Genomic DNA, 23,181 nt, shown 5'->3' on the forward strand with positions numbered 1-23,181 from the left:
GTTTTATATTGTGCCCCCTGCTGGTAGTTGTCACAATGAAGCGTTACTTCAGTTTCAAAGTCAACCCCCCCCAAAAAAGAGCACAGTCGGGTTACTTCTTTCTCACTTTTATTGAAAGAAATTGTCTTTCCTCCAGTTATCTAAAAAAAAAGGAAAAGGGAAAAAAGGAGCTTGCTTCCACTTTGCAATTCCTCATCAAACATTGCCAAAACTGGGAGGTGTGCCAAAGTCAAAGGCTGAATTAAAAATTTTGTACAGTATAATGGTCAGTCTTTAAAAATAAGAACTGCTGACAAAACAAAAGCCACGAAAACACTCAGGTGCGCAGACTTTCTGTAGGTTTGTGTGTGTACACTGCTCTTCTGTACCAAGATCAGCTGATGTATAATCTGTCAGGTGGACATGTACATTTATCCTATAGGACCAGTGGTTAAAGATTACATTCTTTAGTTTATCGAATCCTCTTCTGTTGGCGTGCGCGGTAGATGTCGTGTATGGGAGGAGCGATCGCTCCTTTATCATCCTCCTCGTCTGAGTCTGCGTTAGGCCTCTTGAGTGACTTGGCAATAGTGTGGTTCTCCATGGATCCGTTGCCCTCCCCTCCTACATCAGGCTGTCTACCAGTGATCAGCTCTACAGCAGCATCAACAGCTACAAAGAGCAGGGGTAAAAAAAGAGAAGCAGGTCAAATGAAAAGTACAACAACCTGTTAACACACAATTAGGCAGTGTAAAACAGCTGCTCTGTCACTACAGCATCCATCACCACAGCTTTTCTTCTAATGTGACTAAAAATAGAAGTTGTATGGATTCATCCTAAATAAAGACTTACTCTCAGGAAGTGTGCATCTCCTGAAAGTTTCCATGAGCTCATCCACTTGAACAAAGGGACCCTGCAGCAACAAACAATCACACACTCTTTTGAATCCAAGCAGCAAGGAGAGGGGAAAAAACTGTTCCTAACATCTTTTATTCATTGCCAGTAAATATGAGCTTGATAAGTGTTAAGCTGCTGCTACTAACAGTGAAGCACGTAGGCGGAGGGAGCAGCTTCATTAGGATGACAGCAGCTGGGGGGACTGGGAAAACTCCACCAGGGACAGGGTGTAAACCTGGAGCTGCAGGGAGAAACACGAGAAGCTACGTCAAAGATGAATCCTTTCATGCTTTATGCAGCAGAGAGAGCAGTGGAAAGATGCATCGTGCTCGTAGGTTTACTGGATTTGAGGACTACGTACGGGCAAGGTGACGTGGCTGGAAGGGGATCATCTGATTTGTGTCTGGTTTGGGATACTCAGGTTTACGGTCAACTTCGTCCTTTAAAGCAGGTACAGAGGGTGCCACCACAGTCTCTGGTAGAAGTGCTGCCAGTTTGGCACGTGACACATCCTACAAAAAAGACACGGATACAAATTAAGTATCAGTTCATGTCAGCAGAAAAGCTGGAATCTGCTTATTTTGCAGGAACAGGATACTGCGACGCCAAATGGGAAAACACACACCTTGTATCCAAGGGCCTTGAGTTCACTGGTGGAGCAGGGATAGAGGTCCATAAACTTGTATCTATCTACGAGTAAGGCCGTTTCTTTTCCCTCATATTCATCCTTAAAGGCCATGAAACGCCTGCGCTCGACTTTCAGAATACTGGCTAGGTCTCCTATGTTGCTCTCGAAGGCAAGGAACCGGGCCCAGATCTCACTGAAAAAAACAAAACACACATCACAGTTAATAAACATTGATATCGACAGTTATGACATAAACGTACATGTATGCAATTTATTCAATATTTGACATTACCCCGATTTTTCTGGTGATAAGCTTCCTGAGGTGAGGACACGTTCAAACAAAACCCTGGTGTTGTTATCCTCTGAAAGCCAAAAAACCCCTGATTATTTACAACAACAACAGGAGACATTTTTGCATTACAAAGGAAGAAACTAAGACATCACTATTTCTTTGATATCAAAAGTAACCCACAGAACTTGTTACGTACCATTGAGGTGTGAGAGGTAATCGATGTATGCAAGTATGTACTCTGGAATGTCGCCATACTTCTTCAAACCCAGCTCAAAAATTTTAAAGGCCACTGATTTATCCTTTTAACAAAAAAACAAAAACAACAAAAGCCCTTAGACGTGTATGCGTGAAAAACACACAGTTCATACACTACACATCTGATCACGTGTTCTTACCTTGCTGCAGTAGTATTCCATGAGCGCTGCGGTGACGTACACATGATGACGTGTGCGTGGATCTTCTCTGGCTTTTTTAAAGATGGTGCGACCTGATTTGATGCCCTCGGCTCTCCTGGCAAACTTCATGTACTGGATGTAGACCAGTGTGGGGTCGATGTCTTCAATCGCCAACAACTTGTTATAGATGCTGTGGACCTTTTCGTACTTCATGCGACTCTAAGACAGCAGAAAAGGAAATGTGCCGATAAGCCAGCGTGCCTCTTTCAGTCTGGGTTACAGCGTGTGCAGAGTTCGTAATGGACCCTCACCTCCTCATAGTCAGCAAAAGCAAAGTATAGAAGCATGTTCTTTTTCAGAAGAGTCCCGATGGCACGTTCATAGATGTTAGCTGCCTCATCGCTGAACAGCTTTGAGTTATTCATGTCCTGAGGGGTAGGGGGAGAAATACAGACTTATGGGACTGTTTGAGCTGAAGTTTGGCTTTATTTGAAAAATACTTAAGAGCCTTTAAACAAAAATACACATTAAATTTCACAATGATAAGGTTAATCTCTTACCCCTTTCTCTGCCAAAAGTTTGCTGGACTGCTCCAGGTACTGTGCTGCCTCATACCATATGTCAGGATGGTGGCCCAGGACGAGCAGGCACTGTTCATAGGCAAACATCACTGCACCACAAAAAATAAGAGTTAGTGACTAAAATATTGGCTCTTCACCACCTGAGGTTAAGCACATCTCAAGAATGCACGTGGAGAAAGGCGTCAATCCACGCCCTCTAGTGGCTTCAATCCCACATGTCATGCATTACCCACTGACTACAGTTGAAAACGTACTAAAAAATTACATATCAGCATAACAACTGGAATTACAGTCCTCCCGACACAAACACAGAATAAGATTTACCAACAACAGCTTGGCCACAAGCAGTTACCTCTCTTTGTAATGAGGGTCTGGTCTTCTGTGCGCAGTGGGTTGCTTTTTTCCCACTGAATGTACTTCTTCCACATTTCCACCTGCTGTGCTTCCTGAGGGGAGTTCTGAGGTGGTACTGATGGTGCATTCCTGTCCAGCCCTTTCATCACTGTCTCATACTCCTGAAATATGGAAACAATACAGAAATCTGTATTAGCTTTATAATGAGAGTACACAGGACAAAGGACTGCACGTAGGCCTGTACATACTTGGGACACTGTGCAATATCTCACCTTAGCTACTCTCCTGGCATTCATGTAGTCTCTACTTCGATCCTCAATCATCTTTTTGGCCAAATGTACATTGATACCCTGTTTGTGAGACAGACAAGTCAGTCTACCAGTCACTCGGTACTCATGATGAAAAACCAAAAGCTCCATTTAAGAGCAGAAAAAGGTGGACCACCCGCCTCTTCATATTTGCTATAATCTCTCCAGAGCTGTTCAATGTTGATCATCGGGTTCACGCAGCCTCTCTGGTACACCCGCCGTACTGCGGTGATTCGCTGGTTCTCTGCATATGAACCCACAGCCTCACTAATAAAACAAAAATTTCAACATTAAAGAGATGCTAAGAGAGCTGAGTAGCAATAAGGTCATGAAACAAAAATCACTTACACTCCCTTGAGGAAATTGATGTAATCCACCCAGATCTGAAAGAGTAACAGGTAGCGGTTATGCAATAGCAGTTTAAAAAACACTCATACCATTAGTACAAATACATTGTTCAGATTTGCATACCTGATATGACATAATTTCCATGCCAATTTTATCCAAGGCAAAGTCATAAGCCTGGGCCATCTTCTCTCTGATGGCAAGAAGAAGAGGTGGAAAATTGTATGGCAATAAATAAATGCTCAATAAAACAATGCAGCTTGTCATCTTACTTGTAGCTGGGAAGCTTTCCTTTGGTCTCTCGAACATATGAGAGGTAGCATTTCCACAGGTCGATGTGCAACACTTTCATTAGGCATCTCTGAAACAACTACAGGGGCCAGAAGATGTTAGACAACAAAGCAGATGGAAACACACTTTTATATGTCACATACAGTCACAACACTTTCTCCTAACTATCTGACTCTGGATGCAGATCATCTGTTTACAATGTAGCAGGACTGCTACATTTAACGGCATGAAGTTAAACCCAGAATACCAGATTTGTTCATGTTCAAATCTTTGACCTAAAATGTATTTCATGTATATCAATTTATTGTTTTTATTGAATATTTATAAGGGGGATAAATGTTGAAAAGCTTAAAGACATCTAAAGACACACTGCTAGTGTGGAAACCTAGTGAGAAAAATCCCCCAAAGTGTCATCAATTGAGTTCAAAAGAGCAACTAACCCACTTCTAACATTTCAAAGACTTATTATTGATTTATAAAATTAATATTTTCTATTTAATCACCATTTCCAGGTGCTTTTTAATGGGTACTATAATTGTCTGTATGCATATTCCCTTTGAAATCAGAAACAATACTTAACTAGTGTATTTAGGAAGTCATACCACCCTTCCCAGATTTTAAAATTTCACTTTCAGATTTCACGAGTGAGGCGGACACTTACCTTTTCTACCTTGTCATAGTTTTTAGCCTTGATCTGAAAATAAGAGTGTAAACCAATGTTAATTTTCCAGTACTTTTATGGCTTATCGGAAACATGCATTCATGCAAATGTAACAACCATTCACAAACGCACGCACATACACGACCTCAAAGATCAACAAAGTGAAATTCACACAAGAATGACAAACTACTTTTAGAAAGGGGTTTATTTTCATTGTAGTTGCGCCACATTACCCAGGAAAAATACTGAAATTGGACTTCAGGCTGAGAAATCCAGTATTCAGAGAAAAAAAAAAGGGCCCTTTTCCACATAGCTCAAAGCCTCAGGTGTGCTCGATCCATTAGTAAAAATTTGCAGCGATGAATTTCTTACGGCCTACTACAAATGAGCTGAAACCATCCTCCGGTACGTAGAGGTAAGGCTGTTATTTCTGTGGCATAAGCACTGTAGAAATGTGTAAGCACATCCATTTTTATCCATAGTGCAATAATAAAAATTTGAAAAATGATTAGGGGGGGTGGGGGTGGGTGCGCTGAATTAGGCTTATGGTAACAAAAACAATAACTTTGCATGGCTACACTGACAAAGCAAAGGTCACTCCTATAACACACTTAAGGAGGCTTAAATATGTAAAACGTCACAGAGATGTCATGAAATTATTAACAATGTCCTGACACTGCAGTTTAGACAGTTTACAGATTAATGTTAATATTTACACAGAAATGTGGACCAAATTCTAAACTAGTTGTTTTTGTGCGACCTATTAAACAAAAATACTAAGACTGCAACGTTCCTATGGCTGTAAGGCCCAATGTAACTGCACTGGTATGTACAAAAGCCATTTTAGACCTACAAGAATAACATTAACATAAAAGATTTCAAGGTCAACTACAATTAATTAACGGTGGAACTCAATTTTTTTCAGTCATTAGGAAATGTCTTAAGGCGCTTAAGAAATAACCTACACTTCCTACTCTTTAAAAAAAGAACAACAAACCCAGACATAAAGCACCAGTAAACCTTTAATAATAAGAGGAAGAATACAGTGACATGTAAATCTTTGAACAACTCTTCAAAACCTGTTACAGTTACTCCGAAAAATAAATACTGTTAAATACTCTTTAAAAAAATAGGAAAAGTTGCAAAGGTGTGCAGCAACTTTTGCATGCGACAAAACTTTTCTTCGAATGTAAATGTTGCTCAAGAAACAATAAAAATCTAGGGGACACTTATATCACCACATCAGATTTTGATGAAATATTCAAGTTAAAAATCCTTTACCACCAAACACTGTACTTTGTTGATAAAAAAAATGAGATCATAAACTCTTTAATGGCCACCTTAATATCTATCGATCGATCTATGTATATAGTAAAGTAAAACTTTAGTTATTTAAGCAAGCTTTGACATAGGAATAGAAATGGCATAAGATTTAATACTAGAATGTCTAAGCTTTCTGAAATGTAGTGTATTTGGTTGGGTTACTTGCTGAAAGGGTTAAGTGTGAGAGAATCACAGGTAGCTTTGTCAACAAAAGCTTTTACTAGAGCTGATGCAAATCCTGTTTTTGTGTAACACTGGAACAGAGAAGTTACATAATGTGCACAAATTACACTGCAGTGATGTTTTGTTTGGATGCATCTGCCTAGGTGGTTGTAGAAAAGCTCCTCCTGATATTTAACATGCCACATCCCTTTTTGCACTAAGTTGCATAATCGCTTCAAGCACAAAATTCTACTTGAGATGACTTGCTGCAACACACCTTTTTGTTAATGATTTAAAGCTTACTATCAGCTTACTTCAACTGAAAAAAATGGAACGATCACAAGAAAAACATGAATATAATTAGACAAACAGCTTAAAGTAGAGAAAGCACTTCAAGGCAGAAGATTAGTAAAGCCACATAATTTCTATTAAAAAAAATTAAACGCAACTTCTCCACTATTTGTTGAAGATAACTACACTGAACTTTCCTTGAGGTGCCCTAGTTTCTGAGAAATGCAATCAAAATAGTCCTAATGTATAAGAGTGCGGATTTTCTAAGTTTCCAATTTTTGAGGTCCACCATCCAACAAATGAATACAGTACTGGCCGCTATCTTTCAACACTGCTGTTATGGTAGCGCAAATCTGCAGTTCATATGTGAATACACAGTAGCTCAACTGCATTTAGTTCCCATAGTCATAAAGGTTATACAGGAGGATCCACTCTGAGAGAAAACAAGACACGAACTTAACAAACGTAGGCACACTTTACCCTGTTGTTTCCTCTCAAAACATTATCCATCATAGCACAGGCTGCTCATACTGTATAACTCAAACAAGTTAATGCACCCTGAAGGAAGCCCAAAGTAAGTTAGCCCCATTAAGCTCTTCTTACAAACTGCGTGTAAAATATTTTAGTAAGGGTACAAAATATAGATAAACCTCAGTCTAACAGTTAAAAACAGCTGGTTAGTCTCACTATAAAGTGCCTATATTAATCAGACATAACTTTGTATTTTGATCAATGTGCTGTCTCAACATAAACCCAACTGAGCCGTGGTCTCTAAAACTAGGTCTTCAAAAGTGGTGAGTTATGAAGAAGACATGCTATGATCTGCACAGAGCAAATGAAGTCTTTAGAAAATGTGCCTAACACACACAAAAGAATTTTGCATCGACTTTAAGTGAAGAACACTATGACGATTTTTGACTACTTAACTCTTTAATTTTTTTTAAGTTGAGATCATCCCCCACATACTTACCACACAGACTTTCTTTCTACATTATCATAAAATAAAAAAAATAATTTAAAAATATACATATATTACTAACACATTCATCAAACTACGATAGTATAAAAAGGCCTTCTGTTGCTGGGGGAAAAAAAACCACTGTTTTAGTTATTGACTGTTATTTCAGCTAACAGAAGGCTTAATGCAAGTATGCCGGAATAAAAACTGGGTTTGGGGTTTTGGAATTAACTGTTTGGTGGGGAAAGAGGACTAAACAACGTGGGTTTAAAAAACAAAACAAACTTTAAAAGTATTGTATAAGATCAGATTCAAAAATCAGCTTTATTAGTCGAGCATGCTTATCCATATAACAAATCTGACACTTGCTTAGAGCTCTTCCCTGCCATCTTCTGTTGCTACTAGCTGACCTCTAAAACTACACACACTAAAAGCTTACTTAACTTGAAATGCCATATTTTTTAATGTCAGTACTGTTTACATTTTATTTGCTTTGCATTTTATTGTAAATGTTAATATTATGTAAAATGGGGGAAAAAAAAAAAAAAAAATCAGTCTACTGTCATGTCTTCTGCAGGTCCACAGCTTTGTTTAAAGCTGACAGTAGATGGTGTATCTACTATTCGTTTAAAATTTATAATTACTTTCCTGCTTTAAAAAAAATGGATCCTAAGCAAACATCTAAAGTTAGAAACCACATATGTTCAAGTTTGTTTTTTTTAAATAGAGCGACTTTAAATAAAAATATTGTTTACGAGTCAAGCTTCCAGACCAAAAAAAAAAAAAAAAAAAAAAAGAGGCACCAGTGATGTGTAGATGCAACTGTTTTATTTTAACCCTCTAGCTTGTCTGCAGCAGATTACCAAGCAATAACCCAATAATAACAGTAATAGTAGACAACTCTTTAATAGCTTGCTGTTGATATTTTTAGAGGGCCTAAAAAGTGTGGACTTTAACAGTGATGCTTTACTGATGCAAATTAAGGAAATTGCTACTGGTCGTTTTAAAAGAGACTAGTCTGTTTGGAAAAGCACATCTCTCCCTGTATTTCAGTGTGTGAAGACCAGGGGTGGACACATGGGGGTGATGTAACTTCACACAGGGAAGAAACCCCCTCAACCAGCCAACTACAGCCACTAGAACCTCAAACCCACATTTGGTGCACAGCACAAAAGTAGCAAGTCTCCAGAAGGCAGGAGTGGCCTTTTAACTGGAAACTAAAGTCTGATGATTTGGTGCAAGTTCCTGTGTAACTTTTGGAAAGCACTGGTTTAAAATCAGTTGCAGTCATCTTCTGCAAAGGTGAAGGGCATCAAGGTTATTTTATTTGGTTAGCAAAAATTATTTGTTTGGGGAGGGGGGGGGGGAGAATAAAAAGTCATTCTATCAGTAGCAGCGAAGCCTGTTGATGGCATTGAGGCAATAGGGTCACTTGTCTTCAGGAGGAGTGGGGAGAAAGAAAGGGCCACACAGTTAAAATGTTTTTATACAGTTACCCAAAAGAAATGACACAGGAGGCAATAAATTGACACAACAAGTGAATAAAAGGCTAATGCACTCCAATACTATTAAAATAGTTTTAATACTGTTGCAGACCAAACATGCAACAAATGCACTTTACCCCATTAAAAATATGGCGCAGAAAATGTGTACTTTAAAATCCTGGGAACATAAGAAGAATTTTGTGGAAAAGATACTGTTAGAACTAATTCCCCCTTTGAATTTTTAAAAAGGCACAACTCTTAAGAAGTCAAGCAAGAGCCTGGGAAATATAAAGCGTTCCACATCATTCTTCACACATGTTCAATCCATGTCCTTCAGGTTTAAATCACTTGTTAATCGTGACTGTTGATGGCAATCTTGTAATGAAAACTACAAAATTTAGGACCAATAGTTCCAGCTGAAGTAGGCAGGCTCAGCGATCCAAAATAAGAGTTGCGACTTTATTGGTCATTAAAGTAAGACAGTTTGGTCGTGTGAAAATCACATTGTTGATCATTTGAGGAAAAAACTAAAATCCCAGCCATGCACACTAAATAAAATTTAAAAACAAAAGTCTTAACCTCAGCTTCAATGTATAGCTTCCAGAATCTGCCAGAACTTGGGAACTGTGAGACAAGTCGCTCATATGTCTTCCTTGCTTTGTCTATGGGTTGGTTCTAAAGAAGGAAAATGCATTGACACCTCACACTATTTAACATATCAAAAACCAGTCATGGGAGGAAAAGATTTTATGGCTGCTTTGTATTCTAACAGTTTATAACCCAAGCCCAACCACCCTTATTCCCCAGTTTCCTTAACCCCAGGAATACAACTCTGTGTCACTAAACCTGTGCTTCTCGAATCAGAATGCTCCATGCGTCAAGGTCATATGGGTTTTCTTCCAACTTCTTCTCTGCCTTCTTCACCTTCTCAGGGATATATTCTGCTGCTGCCTGCAAGACAGCACAAAGGCACAGGGACAACATAGTTATGCCTCTGAATAGTGCTGGGAAAAACTAATCTAAGGGCCCATCTTGAGGCTTAGAACATACATAAGTAGGTTTAGTATTCTATGGTAGTCAATAATAGAATAACTGGCTACAACACTGCAGGTAGAGAAATTTACGAATATTTGGGTGGTAATTCACATTACAAATACAGAACAATGTCCAATTAGCTGGCATGTTAACTCCTTTTACGTGGCGCGACTAAGACTACATTCGATTGATGTGTACTAATAGATTATAAAAGTGTTTAAATTAACTCAATTGGTTTAACAACAAGCGTTAAGTCGCGACTTTACTACAAACGCTTATACTCAATATGGCGAACGACGGGCTAAACTTGCAGCTTTCAGTCGTAACCCAAACATACATATCTGCTACTAGTACTAGCTAAAATCGACGTAGAATAAGTCGAAACATAAGCAAATACTACCGCTTTGTCAACTTGCTAACATTATCCAAAATAACACGGTGTAAATCATGCATTCTTTTCAGCACGGGTTAGCTTGACCCGCTGCGTGTAGCTACCTGTTCGGCCGTTGCCTCCGTCGACATGGCTGGAAGAGTAACCTAGGTTAGAAATGTCTTTATCAATTGTGTGAACACTCAAAGAATAACGCGATGGCACGTTTTTTTAAAAACACTTCGTAATCGGCATAGCTTCAAAAAACACGATCACATTGCCATCAAGCGACTAGCCGCTCAACGGCTCGCCGATGTCTTAAAATGGCGTGACACTGGTGTTCCGCTCCGCCAATGGCAACAACAATAACAGTTCCGGCACGAGTCCTTCAAAATAAAGCGCCGATCTCTACGAAAGCGAGTTTGACAGTGTGCCCTTTGCCCCGCTCCTCTGAGTGCAGTTTATCTAAAGTTAAATTGTATGTTCTGTACACTACATTGTGTAAGAAAAATGATTTACACGATTAAAACTATAGTCTATTTGCATTTTTTCAAGTTTATTATTTTTTAAAATAAATAAATAAAATACCATGAAATTCTAAATGTGCCTTGTAAATTATGTTTTACTGTGATGTGCATCTGCTAATGTGCACTCAGGTGATTCCTATGCGACTGCAAACCGTGTTACAATTTTGACCTATAGGCGGCCTCTAGTAGTCTAGTAGTCAGTCAGTTTACAAATACTAACTTGTACCTCGACCCCTAGGCTTATTAATCCTTTTTGTGTAGATAAAAATACATACATAAATTAAAGCAAATCCGCTGTTTACTGAAATTGCAGAAGATATGGCAATCAGTAAAACAAAGCTTGTTTTGTGCTGCAGACTGCTGGCCACCTCACTGGCCAATAGGGGGAGACAAACGATAACCATCGAGAGCGCGCACTTTCATATAACCGTCTGGCAAAATCCAAGCAGACCAAAGCAAAAGACCACAGAGCCAGATCACGAGTAGACTGCTACCTTTTTTTTCTTCTTCTTTCGTCCATACAAACTATTTCAGCAACAGCAACGCCGTGTTCGGTCTTCAGTGCTAAAGGAATTGATATACGGGGCCTTCTGCACATGTGGGTTCTTCTGATTACCCCCATTATCATCCCAGCTGTCCTCACCCAAGATAAACCAAGTTAGACAAGAGGTGTTCACACCTGTTTTCCAGCTGACCGGGCAGGCTCTGTGATTTGTTGTGTGTGACTCGGGTGAGGACAGATGAGGACTGACAAAGACAATTGCCTTTTGGTGGATTACATTATAGCTGGTCGACTCAGACACAAGGGGCTTATGGGCAGCTTTTTTGCCAGCTGGGTGCCTCCTGCCTGTCTGAGTAGTAGATTTCAGCTTGTATTTCCTTTGAAGGCTAGTCAGCATGTTTTTGGCATCACTAGTCCTACCTTTCATCATATTGATCTAGATTTCATATCTCTTCCAGGATCAGAATTAGAAAAAAAAACTGTTATTGCTGGTCTTTTCACAGCAGATCAGGCGAGCAGTACAAATTAAGATAAAAGGAAAAAAAAAGTCAGGAGTGGAATGAAAATGTGCTTGGACAATCGGTTAAGCACCTTCTATCTGGGGCATTAGGGGTTGTGTCAATGTGAAGCCTAGAGTAAGTACTAGCTAGCTTATTTTTAGAACACATGATAGAAGGGTGGCTAAAAAGAGGATGCTGCTGCCTTTGGATTGTACATTTTCATATTCTATTTTTATTATTTTCTTCTAACTTTACTAGGCTATAGTAAGTATGCTGCTGACACTTTACTAGAGGAACAAATCATGAAGCAATCACATTAACAATTCAAACTTTATTGTTATTATTCTGAATATATGTAACCAAAAGTTGGAAATTGTATTTCACATTGTCATTTATTGATGTTAGCTATATATCCATCTCATCCTGGCAAAACCCGAAGGGGGACTATAGTATTGCATTAACACTTTGCCTGTGCTTTATTATACTTCAAATGTAAGCTACATCTCTGTGTTCATTCTTTTGTTCCTCTCATCCTTCTCACCCCCTTTGTCTTTATCATGTATGTTGTCAGTAATTTTCAGTATACCTTATTTCTTTTTATGAAAAAAAAAAGCTCCCCATTGTAGTGTACTGTTTTCTGTCTAACCGACTTCCCAGAAACGAACCAGTGAATCCCCCATCTTTGCACCTGCTCTGTAATCGTTTAATCTGGACTGGCCAATGCCGTCAGTTCGCAAACATTCGCATCCAGTTCCTAGAGAAAAGAGACATGTTAGAGGCTGGCAGGCCCGCGGAGCGGTGCGTCTAGACAGGGTAACGGACACCCTTTACAGAGATGGGCAACGCTGCCCAAAGAAGACGGAGACGCGCTTGAATTGTGTAGCTACGACGTGGGTTCGGTGTGGTGTTTCTGGAAGCTCATATGCAAGAGTTATTTAGTGTTTAAAATGTGGGAGATGGTGGCGTTACCGAGAGCGAGCTCTCCCTTCCTGTCGTCTAGGACAAGATGGCAGCAATGCAGGCGAACTGTACATGGTATGGATTTATAAGTCCATAACATGTTCAGAGAAGCCCTGGATTATACTTATAGTGACTCTATGTGAAGGTAAGCAGCGGGGTGGTGGGAAGGCTATTTTTCTGTGGTGTTTATTTAGCCTAACCTTTGAAATGGTAGTCTAAATGTGACGCAATACTAAGTGACAACTTAGCTACAAACTTAGCTAGCGAGCTTTTGCCTTTATAACCCAATATGTAAGCGTACCTTTCGTGCGCAGGTAGTTCCCCCAGCACTTTGGATATTTGATTGGTTAAACCTGAATTAATTTTCTCTTTTAGTCAAACTGCAGTGTTATTATGTGCAAATTATTGGCGTGAGTGCCAACACTGACGCGTTTGCTGTTTTCAGTGTTGTCACGGCGACCAGTTGATTTCTTTTAACTCAAGGTCGACTCGTTTAGCTTTGGAAACTGCAATCGTTTGTTCTGTTAACTAACTCTAACTGGACGATAAGGATCGTGTGACTTAAGTAGTGAGTGCTGTGTTAGTTAAGGTTACATTGGGTTTCGCCTGTGAGTCAGCTAACATATGCTAGTCAAAGATTGTCCAATAATGTTAATACTTTATCATAATCAGGCATGGCAAAAATAAGCAGACTTTATGTACAACCCAGTCATACTTTTTGGTTTAAATTTGTACCAGATGTATGGCAGTGCCACGTGTTGTTAAATTGTAGTTAACTGGAAGTCTAATTGTGATGAAGCATTTGAAGTGTCTCTGTCATTTTCAGACGTTTATGTTTTTCGGTAATGATGATCTAGAAAAAAACCCTTTCAAGATAGAATACTAACAACAGCTCATTGAAGTGCACCCAGACTTGCGTTTTCCTGGACCAAAAATATGAAGCTGTTTTTGTCAGCAGGCATAAACACGTTGGAAGAAAAAAGGTTTAAGAACCCAAAGTATCAAGTTAATCATACAGTATATCTGTAATGATCTGCTTGGTGTTTTGCCGCATTGACTGTGGTGGTTTTGTGTTAAATATAAAGATTAGGACGTATAAGTGAGTTCCTTTGTGTGATCCAGCAAAATTAAAGTGTGCTGTGTAATTGTAGGCAAGATTATTTGAACAGCCAGCTATTTATGTGGCAGCAGCCATAGTGAGGTTCCTTCTCCTTTTAAAACTCAGAGAAATTCAATACCCAGACTGTGGCTTGTAAAGCTAATGTACTTTCCCTGCCTTACAGTTTCTTTTTCTTTTTACATTGCCAGTAACACTTGTCTGATGTAAATAGCATCAAGTGACTATCCAGTAATGTGTTGCTCATTTGGTTATGAGTAACTTAGATAAACTAGTCTTTAAGTTTCACAGCCTATTATAATACCTTGGTGACGTTACCACCAGTGAGCACTTGTGAGACTCAGAGTAAACTTCAGCACTGCACTGCTATTTTTTTGTGAATTTTTTTCTCCCCTCGATACTCTTGTCTGCTGATTATGTCTGTGTTCTTCACTTTATCAGTAGCATAGAAAGGCCACTAATGCATGGCTGTGGGTGGCAATGATGGCAGTAATGACAGATGAAAGTCAGGCCAGTAAATAACATAACTAGTGGTTTACCTTACAGTAATTGGTATTAGTGAGCAATTTTGGTTGGTGAGTGAGGGAATAATGACTGCACATATCTACTAAACCTGGGGCAACTGGTTATCTGTTTTGCACTGTGGCAAGCTTAAAGACCGGTTCTTGGGTGATGTTATCTTGAGGTGTGGGTACAGACATGAGGTAGTAAACGGTTACGCAGAGAGATGTGGTGAGGGAAACATCAGTCTTCACTCTATCTTAACTGAAGTAATTGCTTTATTGTCTCTTGCCAATATCATGCACATACAGACAGCATCTTCTCAAAATGGCCCCCAATCCATTTCCTGCCCACTTTAAATACTCTAAAGACCACGCCTTCTCAATTCAGACTGGCCTATAAAAGAGCTGCAATTGGCCTCCTCTTTACTGGGAAAACAAGATGGCCACCACAGAGGTAACCTGCAGAACACTTTGTTACATTAGTGCTTCCTAGCATAAACAAAACGGAGTGATTGAGTGTGTACGTAAGAGACCACCATGACATGAAGAAGCTGTGATGTAGACTGAATTGCAGAAGTGTTGGGTGGTAACTGTGTGTTATCTCAAAAGTAAACATCTATTACAGCTCACAGGGGATAATTACCAGTGATCTGGTCAAAACCTTTATTTTATTTACATTTCAGTTGCTTTTGTTCAGAAAGTGGAGAGGTAAAATAACTCTCTTCTAGTCTATAATGGCTTAATGAGTGTAAGACCTTGTGGGTGGCTATGATAAACGATTACCTGATAGAAGTAAATTCTTATTTTTGTCAGTAGTATTTTCTTGTGTAACTTAGTTCACAAGATGCAATAAGGCAGTGGGTAATTTTTAAGAGAATGAATGAAGTGAATGGAAAAAATGGGGGATTGCTCTGTAATTGACACCATAATGAATCTCTTCATTGTAATAGTTAACTATACTGCGCATTGCCTACTAACTGGAGCTATTTCAACAAGAAGACTGCTAAATGATAGTCATAAGTTCACAGTTGAGAAATCATGAGGTCACATGCTTTAGGAAATGGAGAGGCTTTTTATCTAATGAGCATACAAGATCAAGTTCACGAGACACAGCACCACACTGTGCTGTGAGGCTGTAGGCCTGCAATATAAAACAGCAATGACTGTTTAATTCTCAAGCTTATATGGCAAAAGCAGAAAGTTGGGTTGGTTCAAAGTAGGTGTTTTTATTTCCACAATGACCATCTGTATTTACCTTCATCATCTGATGAGAACATGTCTGTTTTTGTTTCATGCATAAACATTCATATTCTGGGTCCTGTTTGGTAAAAAGTAGCCATAACGAGTTTGTTCTTTAAAGTTGGTCTTAAGAATGAGAAATACTTTATTTATCTAATATTTGGGAAATTATTTTGTTACAACTGCCGGTAGCACATCTGACAAGAAATGCAACTACTTGAAAAAAATTTTTAAGCAACACTGTTGTTTAAACTTCGGTAGATCAAGATGGAGAAAAAAGACACAAGGGATTAAATGTTACCACTTTCTGCCAATTCATAATAAGTATAATTATTATCTGTTATTAGTCATCAGACTTGAATCGTGTGTTTTGAAGAGGACTGGTGTTTATGCTTGGTGTTACACTGTTCCCCACTAGAATAAAAAGTTTATATGGTTCAGTTTTGTTTAAAAACTGTAGCTGATTTAGTCAAATATTTATATATAAAAGACTTCTGTTTTACAGATTTTTTTTTTTCTTTGTTTGTTTGTTTTTGATTTTGGTACAGTAAGCAGAGCTTCCTAACAGAATGTTGGAATGATGTTTTGATATGCTATATGACAAACAGCCACACTAGAGGTCGGCGATATAGTCGTAAAATTATATTGCAATTTTTAAGAAAATTTGTGACAATATAGGGAACAAAATTACTGAACTTTTTTTTATTAGAAATTTTAAGTAAGCGCATAAAAAGACTGCTTAACACTTATAACAATTATATAACAATATAAAGTAATTAAAATAAATATCCTTTTAACTTGCCAGGAGCCTGTACTTAATAATAATAATAATAATAATAATAATGATAATAAAACTAAAAAATATTTGCTATTTTAGATTGTGGGTCAAGCTTAAAGCTACTTAAAGCTCTATTTTTTTTCCACTGTGTAATTGCATCAGTAATTGCCAGCCACTGCTTGGTCTCTCTGTTGTATTGAGTGCTGTTATATTTGTTTATATTTGGGTCGCACATCATCAGCTGCTAGCATCTCCTCTGTCATAGCCTGGTTGTACTTGTTGGTGTGTTTTTGTCTAAAGTGGTGAAATGCGTTCATCGTGTCTTATCCAAACTTGTCTCATTGTTGTGTGCCCTAGGGAACGCAAATCCATGGCATTGCTATTAGGGTTGCAACGATTAGTCGACTAGTCACGATTACCTCAACTATTAAAATCGTCGACGACTAATATAGTCGACGTGTCGTTTGAAGCTTTGTGAGATCCCAAAAGACGCAGGAATAAGTAGTAGGATTTTAGAGTGTAATAATGGACTGAAACAGAAGATGGCAGCACTGCATGTGCAAGGATGCCAGCTGCCGTTAAACCTCGAAGAAGAAGCAGTGTCCGGTGTCGTAGCTGTGTCCAAATTCAGGAATCGGATCCTCCTGTGCCCGCATTTGTAGGCGCCACAATGAAGACTGTCCAAATTCGAAGACTCAGACAAATGCGGCCTTCATTTCCCTAGATTTGAAGGATGGGTCGGGTGTATACTTCATGGCCCAACCTATCCCAGAATTCATAGCGCGGCCCTGCTCAATTTCCAGCAATGGCGGCAGCTAGTTAGTTTTAATATTACTCTTATTATTCTTTCTGGGTCACAAAATAAATGTTTAACATATTTTCAGGCGAGAATGTAGCTGTGCAACCCTCAAATATCTGCTCAGTTTATCAAGACACCACATATTTTCGGAGCGCTTACCCACCAGCTCGATAGCTAGCCGGGCTCACTAGAGCCCATGAGAACACCGGACTCCCAGCAAATCGTTTTCAAACCCACCGCCGTCTTTCGCTACTCAGGTTAAACATGATATATAAGTCACTTAGATAACTTAAAAATATTATTGTTTGGCTTTTTTCAGTATTTTATTTGTTCCTGAGTAAATCGGTTTGGCTGAGATTAAAGTTATAGTTTTTACACAGCTGAATAAACGTCAAGCAGACAACTGATTATCAGAAGTGTGAGATGCTCGAGAATATACTGCGATGTCCTGTTATATTTTAGATAGCAAGAAGCAGATGGCCGAGTTTATTAAACTCCACCGAAACAACCTGCAAATTTCATTAAAATTTAATAAACTATCATCTTGTCTTTATTTTTAGTTAGCACATACCTTAAACACTTAAAGCTGTAAGCTAATGATAGTTATATAAGAGCAGATGCATGCTGGTGCAATAAGCTGTACGTTTTACGTCCAATGGATGCATGATCTGATTAGTCGACTAATTGCAAAAATAGTCGGTGACTAGTCAACTATCAAAATAATCGTTTGTGGCAGCCCTAATTGCTATAGCAACGATATCGCAATACAACATTTTTAAAGCACAGAAGAATTTATGCTGTTATTGTTGCTAATGGTGTGTGAACTGCCACAAATAGCGTGTATAGTTCCCAATTCTCTTCCTGCAGCACTTTTATGTTTACATGATTGTTGAGGTGTCCTAAGCTGCATCGTTATTAAAAAAAAAAAAGTCATTAGTGTCACTCGATGTTAAGCTGTACCATTTCTGTTCTTATCTGATTATAAAGAATAAAAATAATACTCAGGAGAGGAAATGATAGCTGTGGAAAAAAATATTGATGAACATCATGTTGGATGGCATTCATAGTAAAACAAATGTTTAAATTTACGTTTAAGTGAACACAGGGTTTTTGAAAGAAGATTAGTGCTTGTATATAGCCTTCATATTCAAAATCTGAAATTTAAAAAAAATTGTCATGTTGTTATCTTCTGCAAAACACTGACGGTCTTAATCTGTCATCTCACCTATTATGACTTCAGTCAGTACCATTTGTTCCTTTTGGCCAGCTGTCTAGTGTTTATTTTCTTTTCCATTTAATTTTGAGTAGCTCGGGGTCAAAAGTTTAAATGTGAGCAATTACTTAGCAGCTCATGCTTGCTGAAAAGGTTCTGCAGCTTTGAAGGATGTAATGTAATGCCACAGGAGGAGCGTCACAGCTGACCAGGGGAGTATCTGGATTCAGATGGTAATAATAGCAGCAGCTGCCATTTCTTGCCTTAGATCATTAGCCTTGACAACTAAGGCTGTCTGCTTTTACAGCCTTGTGGTATGCTCCTCCAACTTACTTTATATAGTGATTGTAATTTTGTAGGCATCCAAATTAAATCAATCTTAGTTTCCTTTGAAATCGAGTTCTAGATTGAAATTACTGGAAGCTCACATCCAAATCCAGACATCCTAATTGTTCAGTTGGGCTCCAAGTGCTGTCTCCAGTCTTGGGACTCCCATCAATTAATGTCTCAAATCACAATGCACAAAGCTGAAACTGAAAGTATAAGTATTTCATATGAGGGTCAGGAAGAATATTGTGATCATGCTGGCTAAACAGTGTAAAACTTGACTGAATAATGGTCTCAGAAATGTCAGTGGTGTTTTGTTTTTGTTTTTTGCTGTGAATCGCTACATTGTATGTTTAGTGGTTGCATGTGGTTACATTTGGAATACTTGCATAGTTGTTAAACAAACAGTGGAAACACGGAGGTCATCCTTTTGTAATGTTGTCCACTTCTGTACAGGATTCATAAAAATGGAGCTCAAAGATGGGTTCGATAAGAGTAAGAATTGATCTACCAATGCATTTTTCATTGTGTTGGGAAGTATTTGGTTACACAGGTGACTAATAGGAAGTGTTCATAAATTGACATTAGTCTTGAGTTTGAACTTCAAGTATCTTGCAGTTAGTTTGGGTGTGTCACTTGTGCTTTTGACCCCCTGGAAACTTGAGCCCTGTGTGCAGAAACAACTCTGAAACAGTAATTGTAAATAAACTAACCTGCGTATCTGGGACAGATCAGTATATGTGTAAAAGCAAATAAAATATAGACCTAGTGTGGTTGATGAATAGAGAAAAAATAATATAGTATTTTTGCAAGTGCTAAAGTAAGTCTTGGAGGTCTCACCTGGGATACTTTAAATCGCGTTAACAACATTAAGCCCCCGATTACGTTACAGCGACACGACTAAGACTGTCCAAATTCAAAGACGCCAACAAATGTGGCCGAGAAATGCGGCCTTCATTTCCCCAGATTTGAAGGATGGGTCGGGTGTATACTTTGTGGCCCAACCTATCCCAGAATTCATAGCACGGCCCTGCTATGAATGTTGTTGTTTCCAACAATGGCGGCAGCTAGTTAGTTTTAATATTACTCTTATTATTCTTTCTGGGTCACAAAATAAACGTTTAAAATATTTTCAGGCGAGAATGTAGCTGTGTAAACTTCAAATATCTGCTCAGTTTATCAAGACACCACATATTTTCAAAAGCGCTCTGACGTTTTCGGAGGCGTCTGTTACCCACCAGCTCTATAGCTAGCCGGGGTTCAAGGCTCACTAGAGCCCATGAGAACACCAGACTCCCGGCAAATCGTTTTCAAACCCACCGCCGTCTATCGCTACTCGGGTTAAACATGATATATAAGTCACTTAGATAACTTAAAAATATTATTGTTTGGCTTTTTTCAGTATTTTATTTGTTCCTGAGTAAATCGGTTTGGCTGAGATTAAAGTTATAGTTTTTACACAGCTGAATAAACGTCAAGCAGACAACTGATTATCAGAAGTGTGAGATGCTTGAGAATTTACTCCAGTGTCCTGTTATATTTTAGATGGCAAGGAGTAGATGGCTGAGTTTTTTAAACTCTACCGAAACATTCTGCAAATTTCATTAAAATTTAATAAACTATCATCTTGTCTTTATTTTTAGTTAGCACTAAAAATTAGGGCTGCTCAATTAATCGAATTTTAATCACGATTACGATCTGGGCTTTCAACGATCATTAAAAATGACTGAGCCGATTATTAGCCCCTCCCTCATGCTTTATTCTCACGCTGCTCCGTGTGGCAAATCGAGCGCACCTCTCTGCATTTCGAACACGGGTCACAACAATTAAGAGGACCCGAGGGAAGCTCGGAAAGCTAAGCAGAAGTTATTTGGAGAGGAGAGGTTTAAAAAAAAAAAAAAAAAAAAAAACTTCAGTGGTGTGGAAACTTTATGGGTTCGCGGAGTCAGACGTGGATCAAGTAGACACAGTGTGTAAACTTTGCTACGGTGTCGTAGCTGCACCACAGAGCAACACTGCAAAGTTCACTAAACATAGATGTTTACATTTTTCATTTATTTTTTTATATTGCAAACATTTGCACTGTTATCAGTATTTGCACACTAATTTATATTATTTTTTAAAGTCATTATTCAATACATTGTTATTGTTAACCCTTCAAGCCGGTCAGAGCGGTTTTGCTAACTATTTTTAAATCCCTGTAGAACCGGAACCGCGTAAGCTAGCGCAATAATTTTTTTTGCATATGAAACCAGAGGAGTTGTACTTACATCTTATGCCATCGGCTTGTCCTCTGTCACGGTTTCCTTCCACATATAGCTTTGCAAAAATTGCATAAAAAGCGCTTGCAGGAACAAAAACATAATATTCCAGAAACACGCTTTGCCGATCCGATCAGCTGTTCCTAACACTTCCCACATTGAAACAGACGTCAGCGCGAACTATCGCATGTCCGCCATTTCCTGCCCGAAACCGGAAGTGACGCCTTAAAGTATAGGCCTTAAAAGCCTATACTGGTGTTTTTATAAGTCATATTTGACTTTTCTGAATAGTTGCTGGGATGCTTAGAACTCGAATTGCACTGCTGGAAATAGTTTATTTTGATGCACATGCTGTTTTCTTTGCAAATTTGCATCATAGGATTGTTTTTTTGTTTTTCCCGCAGTATATAAAAATTGCTTTATCTCCAAAATAAAACTATGAAGACACTCAAAATAAATTTCCTGTTGTTATTTTTTGCAACTTTTTTGTATTTAAAGTTTTGAGGGATAAACCTCTTAAATTTTTCCAAGTAGAAATATATGTAAAAACAAAACAAACGATTTTCAATTTTTTTGTAGTTTATTGCACTTTTTTGCAATTAATGTAGTTACTATTGACTTAATGCATACATATTATTAAAATAAAATAAATATTAAAATATGGGCTATAACAGTTGTATTGATGTATAGCAACTTGAAATGCTCCCACAAATGACACTACAACAAAAAAAATAATAATATGAGCTCTGGTGGACTTGGTTCTATGGTAGGTCTTAAAGGGTTAAATAAATATCGTCAAATAATCGAGATCTCAATTTCAGTGAAAATAATCGTGATTATCATTTTTGCCATAATCGAGCAGCCCTACCATAAACACTTAAAGCTGTAAGCTAATGATAGTTATATAAGAGCAGATGCATGCTGGTGCAATAAGCTGTACGTTTTACGTCCAATGGATGCATTATCTGATTAGTCGACTAATCGCAAAAATAATCGGTGACTAGTCGACTATCAAAATAATTGTTAACAACATTAAACAATGATTATATAATTACAGCTTCTTAACTTTAACCTACCCAAGTCTAATGAACACCATTACAAGTTCATTTTGGTTTGAAGTCTAAAAGTAGAGTCCTTATGTCACTTCTTTTACAGTGGATCTCAGGACACTTGCTTTTTGGACTCTTATTGTTGTTATCTTTTTCTTTCTTTTTTTCTATTGAGCCCTATTTGGGATAAATGTGATAAAGTGCTTCTTACTAAAAAGACGGTAAATGGTCCCACCAAATAGAAACGCAAGTTGTGATTGTGCAGAGAGCTGCCAACAGAATAGGTTGACCTTATCGCGTTGCTCAGAATAGAGTCAGAGGGATGGCGCACAGTGCTAGTGTTATCACAACAACACAAGTAGGCTTTCCATCAGGGATATTTATTTAAGGAGATATTACAGAGGGACCAAACAGCCCATACCTGTCTAAGCTGTGTACACTTCTTGTTTTTTGATTGATCTTTTTCAGTTAGTTGGAGATAAGACATTAAGAGTAACAGTGCTCCTGTTTAACATTTAGAGCATTTAATAATATTTGTCCAATTTTGTATTTAGATGAACATGCTTCTTTTAAATGTAGTGTCAATAGAAGTATTAAAGTCTTTGGAGTCCAGAAGCATGCATCTCAATCAATGTGGTCCAACATGAAAGTAGGTCATGGGGGTGCAGCATGTTAGAGGTAACTAGAATTCTGAAATTTGTTATACTTTTTACTCTGTTTCTTTTTCCACATAGTTTAGTTTCAGAATATTTTAACTATGCAGGTTTCTGTGAGTTCTAAGTGCTTTACCCTCACTCACAAACATACACAAATGATGGGGGAAAAAAAGAATAAGCCACTCTTAGACAATTGGACATGTGGGATTGATGTTGCTATATAACTTTATTCTTATGTTTATCTGTCTCTCAAACTCGCTCCCTCTCCATTGGTTGCCTAGAGACCTGCAGTAGGATGCATGGAAATGGCAGGAAAAGGTCCGGCAAACCTTTGAGAAGTTAGTCATCTGCTATGTGGAGGTGTTGGTGGGATAGTGCAGAACGGTGAAGGTGTTC

At 38.4% G+C, this 23,181-nt stretch overlaps 2 protein-coding genes across 5 annotated transcripts in view; one reads left to right on the forward strand and one right to left on the reverse strand.

The window, feature by feature from the left end:
• Nucleotides 1-91: 91 nt before the first annotated feature.
• Nucleotides 92-10,717, reverse strand: cstf3 (cleavage stimulation factor, 3' pre-RNA, subunit 3). The gene is made up of 20 exons (XM_086285931.1): nt 10,480-10,717; nt 9,796-9,900; nt 9,529-9,624; nt 4,732-4,764; nt 4,052-4,149; nt 3,906-3,972; nt 3,783-3,817; nt 3,575-3,701; nt 3,399-3,476; nt 3,125-3,287; nt 2,752-2,861; nt 2,503-2,619; nt 2,192-2,410; nt 1,993-2,095; nt 1,797-1,866; nt 1,502-1,697; nt 1,238-1,388; nt 1,023-1,117; nt 832-892; nt 92-651 (listed from the first exon to the last, which is right to left on the reverse strand). Exons 1-20 carry the CDS (start codon nt 10,504-10,506, stop codon nt 452-454), a joined length of 2,151 nt encoding a protein of 716 aa, XP_086142057.1. The 5' UTR covers nt 10,507-10,717; the 3' UTR covers nt 92-451.
• A 1,910-nt stretch (nt 10,718-12,627) lies between these two features.
• The window catches only part of LOC147338891 (homeodomain-interacting protein kinase 3-like), a 48,395-nt gene continuing 37,841 nt past the window's right edge, over nt 12,628-23,181 (forward strand). The window contains exon 1 of one of the 4 annotated variants that reach the window (XM_086285923.1): nt 12,628-12,988. In XM_086285923.1, coding sequence (XP_086142049.1) covers nt 12,916-12,988 — 73 coding nt within the window. In that variant the 5' untranslated portion in view covers nt 12,628-12,915. Of the gene's footprint in view, nt 12,989-13,341; nt 13,412-23,181 lie in introns of those variants that run through there. The other 3 variants (XM_086285913.1, XM_086285907.1, XM_086285920.1) reach the window with 3 other exon arrangements.

The sequence above is a fragment of the Aulonocara sp. 'chitande type north' Nkhata Bay genome, linkage group LG1 (genome assembly GCF_057382095.1).
Source record: "Aulonocara sp. 'chitande type north' Nkhata Bay isolate Kocher_YH1m ecotype deep benthic linkage group LG1, A_spYH_male_GT1.1, whole genome shotgun sequence".
Lineage (NCBI taxonomy): Eukaryota > Metazoa > Chordata > Actinopteri > Cichliformes > Cichlidae > Aulonocara > Aulonocara sp. 'chitande type north' Nkhata Bay.

Excerpts from the sequence above, each read along its gene's own strand:
- cstf3 (XM_086285931.1), bottom strand. The coding sequence starts at position 10,506 with ATGTCGACGGAGGCAACGGCCGAACAG. Across the intron at positions 4,765-9,528 it reads AGCTATACATTGAAGCTGAG|ATCAAGGCTAAAAACTATGA; the intron begins GTTAAGACTTTT and ends TCTTATTTTCAG. Across the intron at positions 2,411-2,502 it reads CTTTTGCTGACTATGAGGAG|AGTCGCATGAAGTACGAAAA; the intron begins GTGAGGGTCCAT and ends CTGCTGTCTTAG.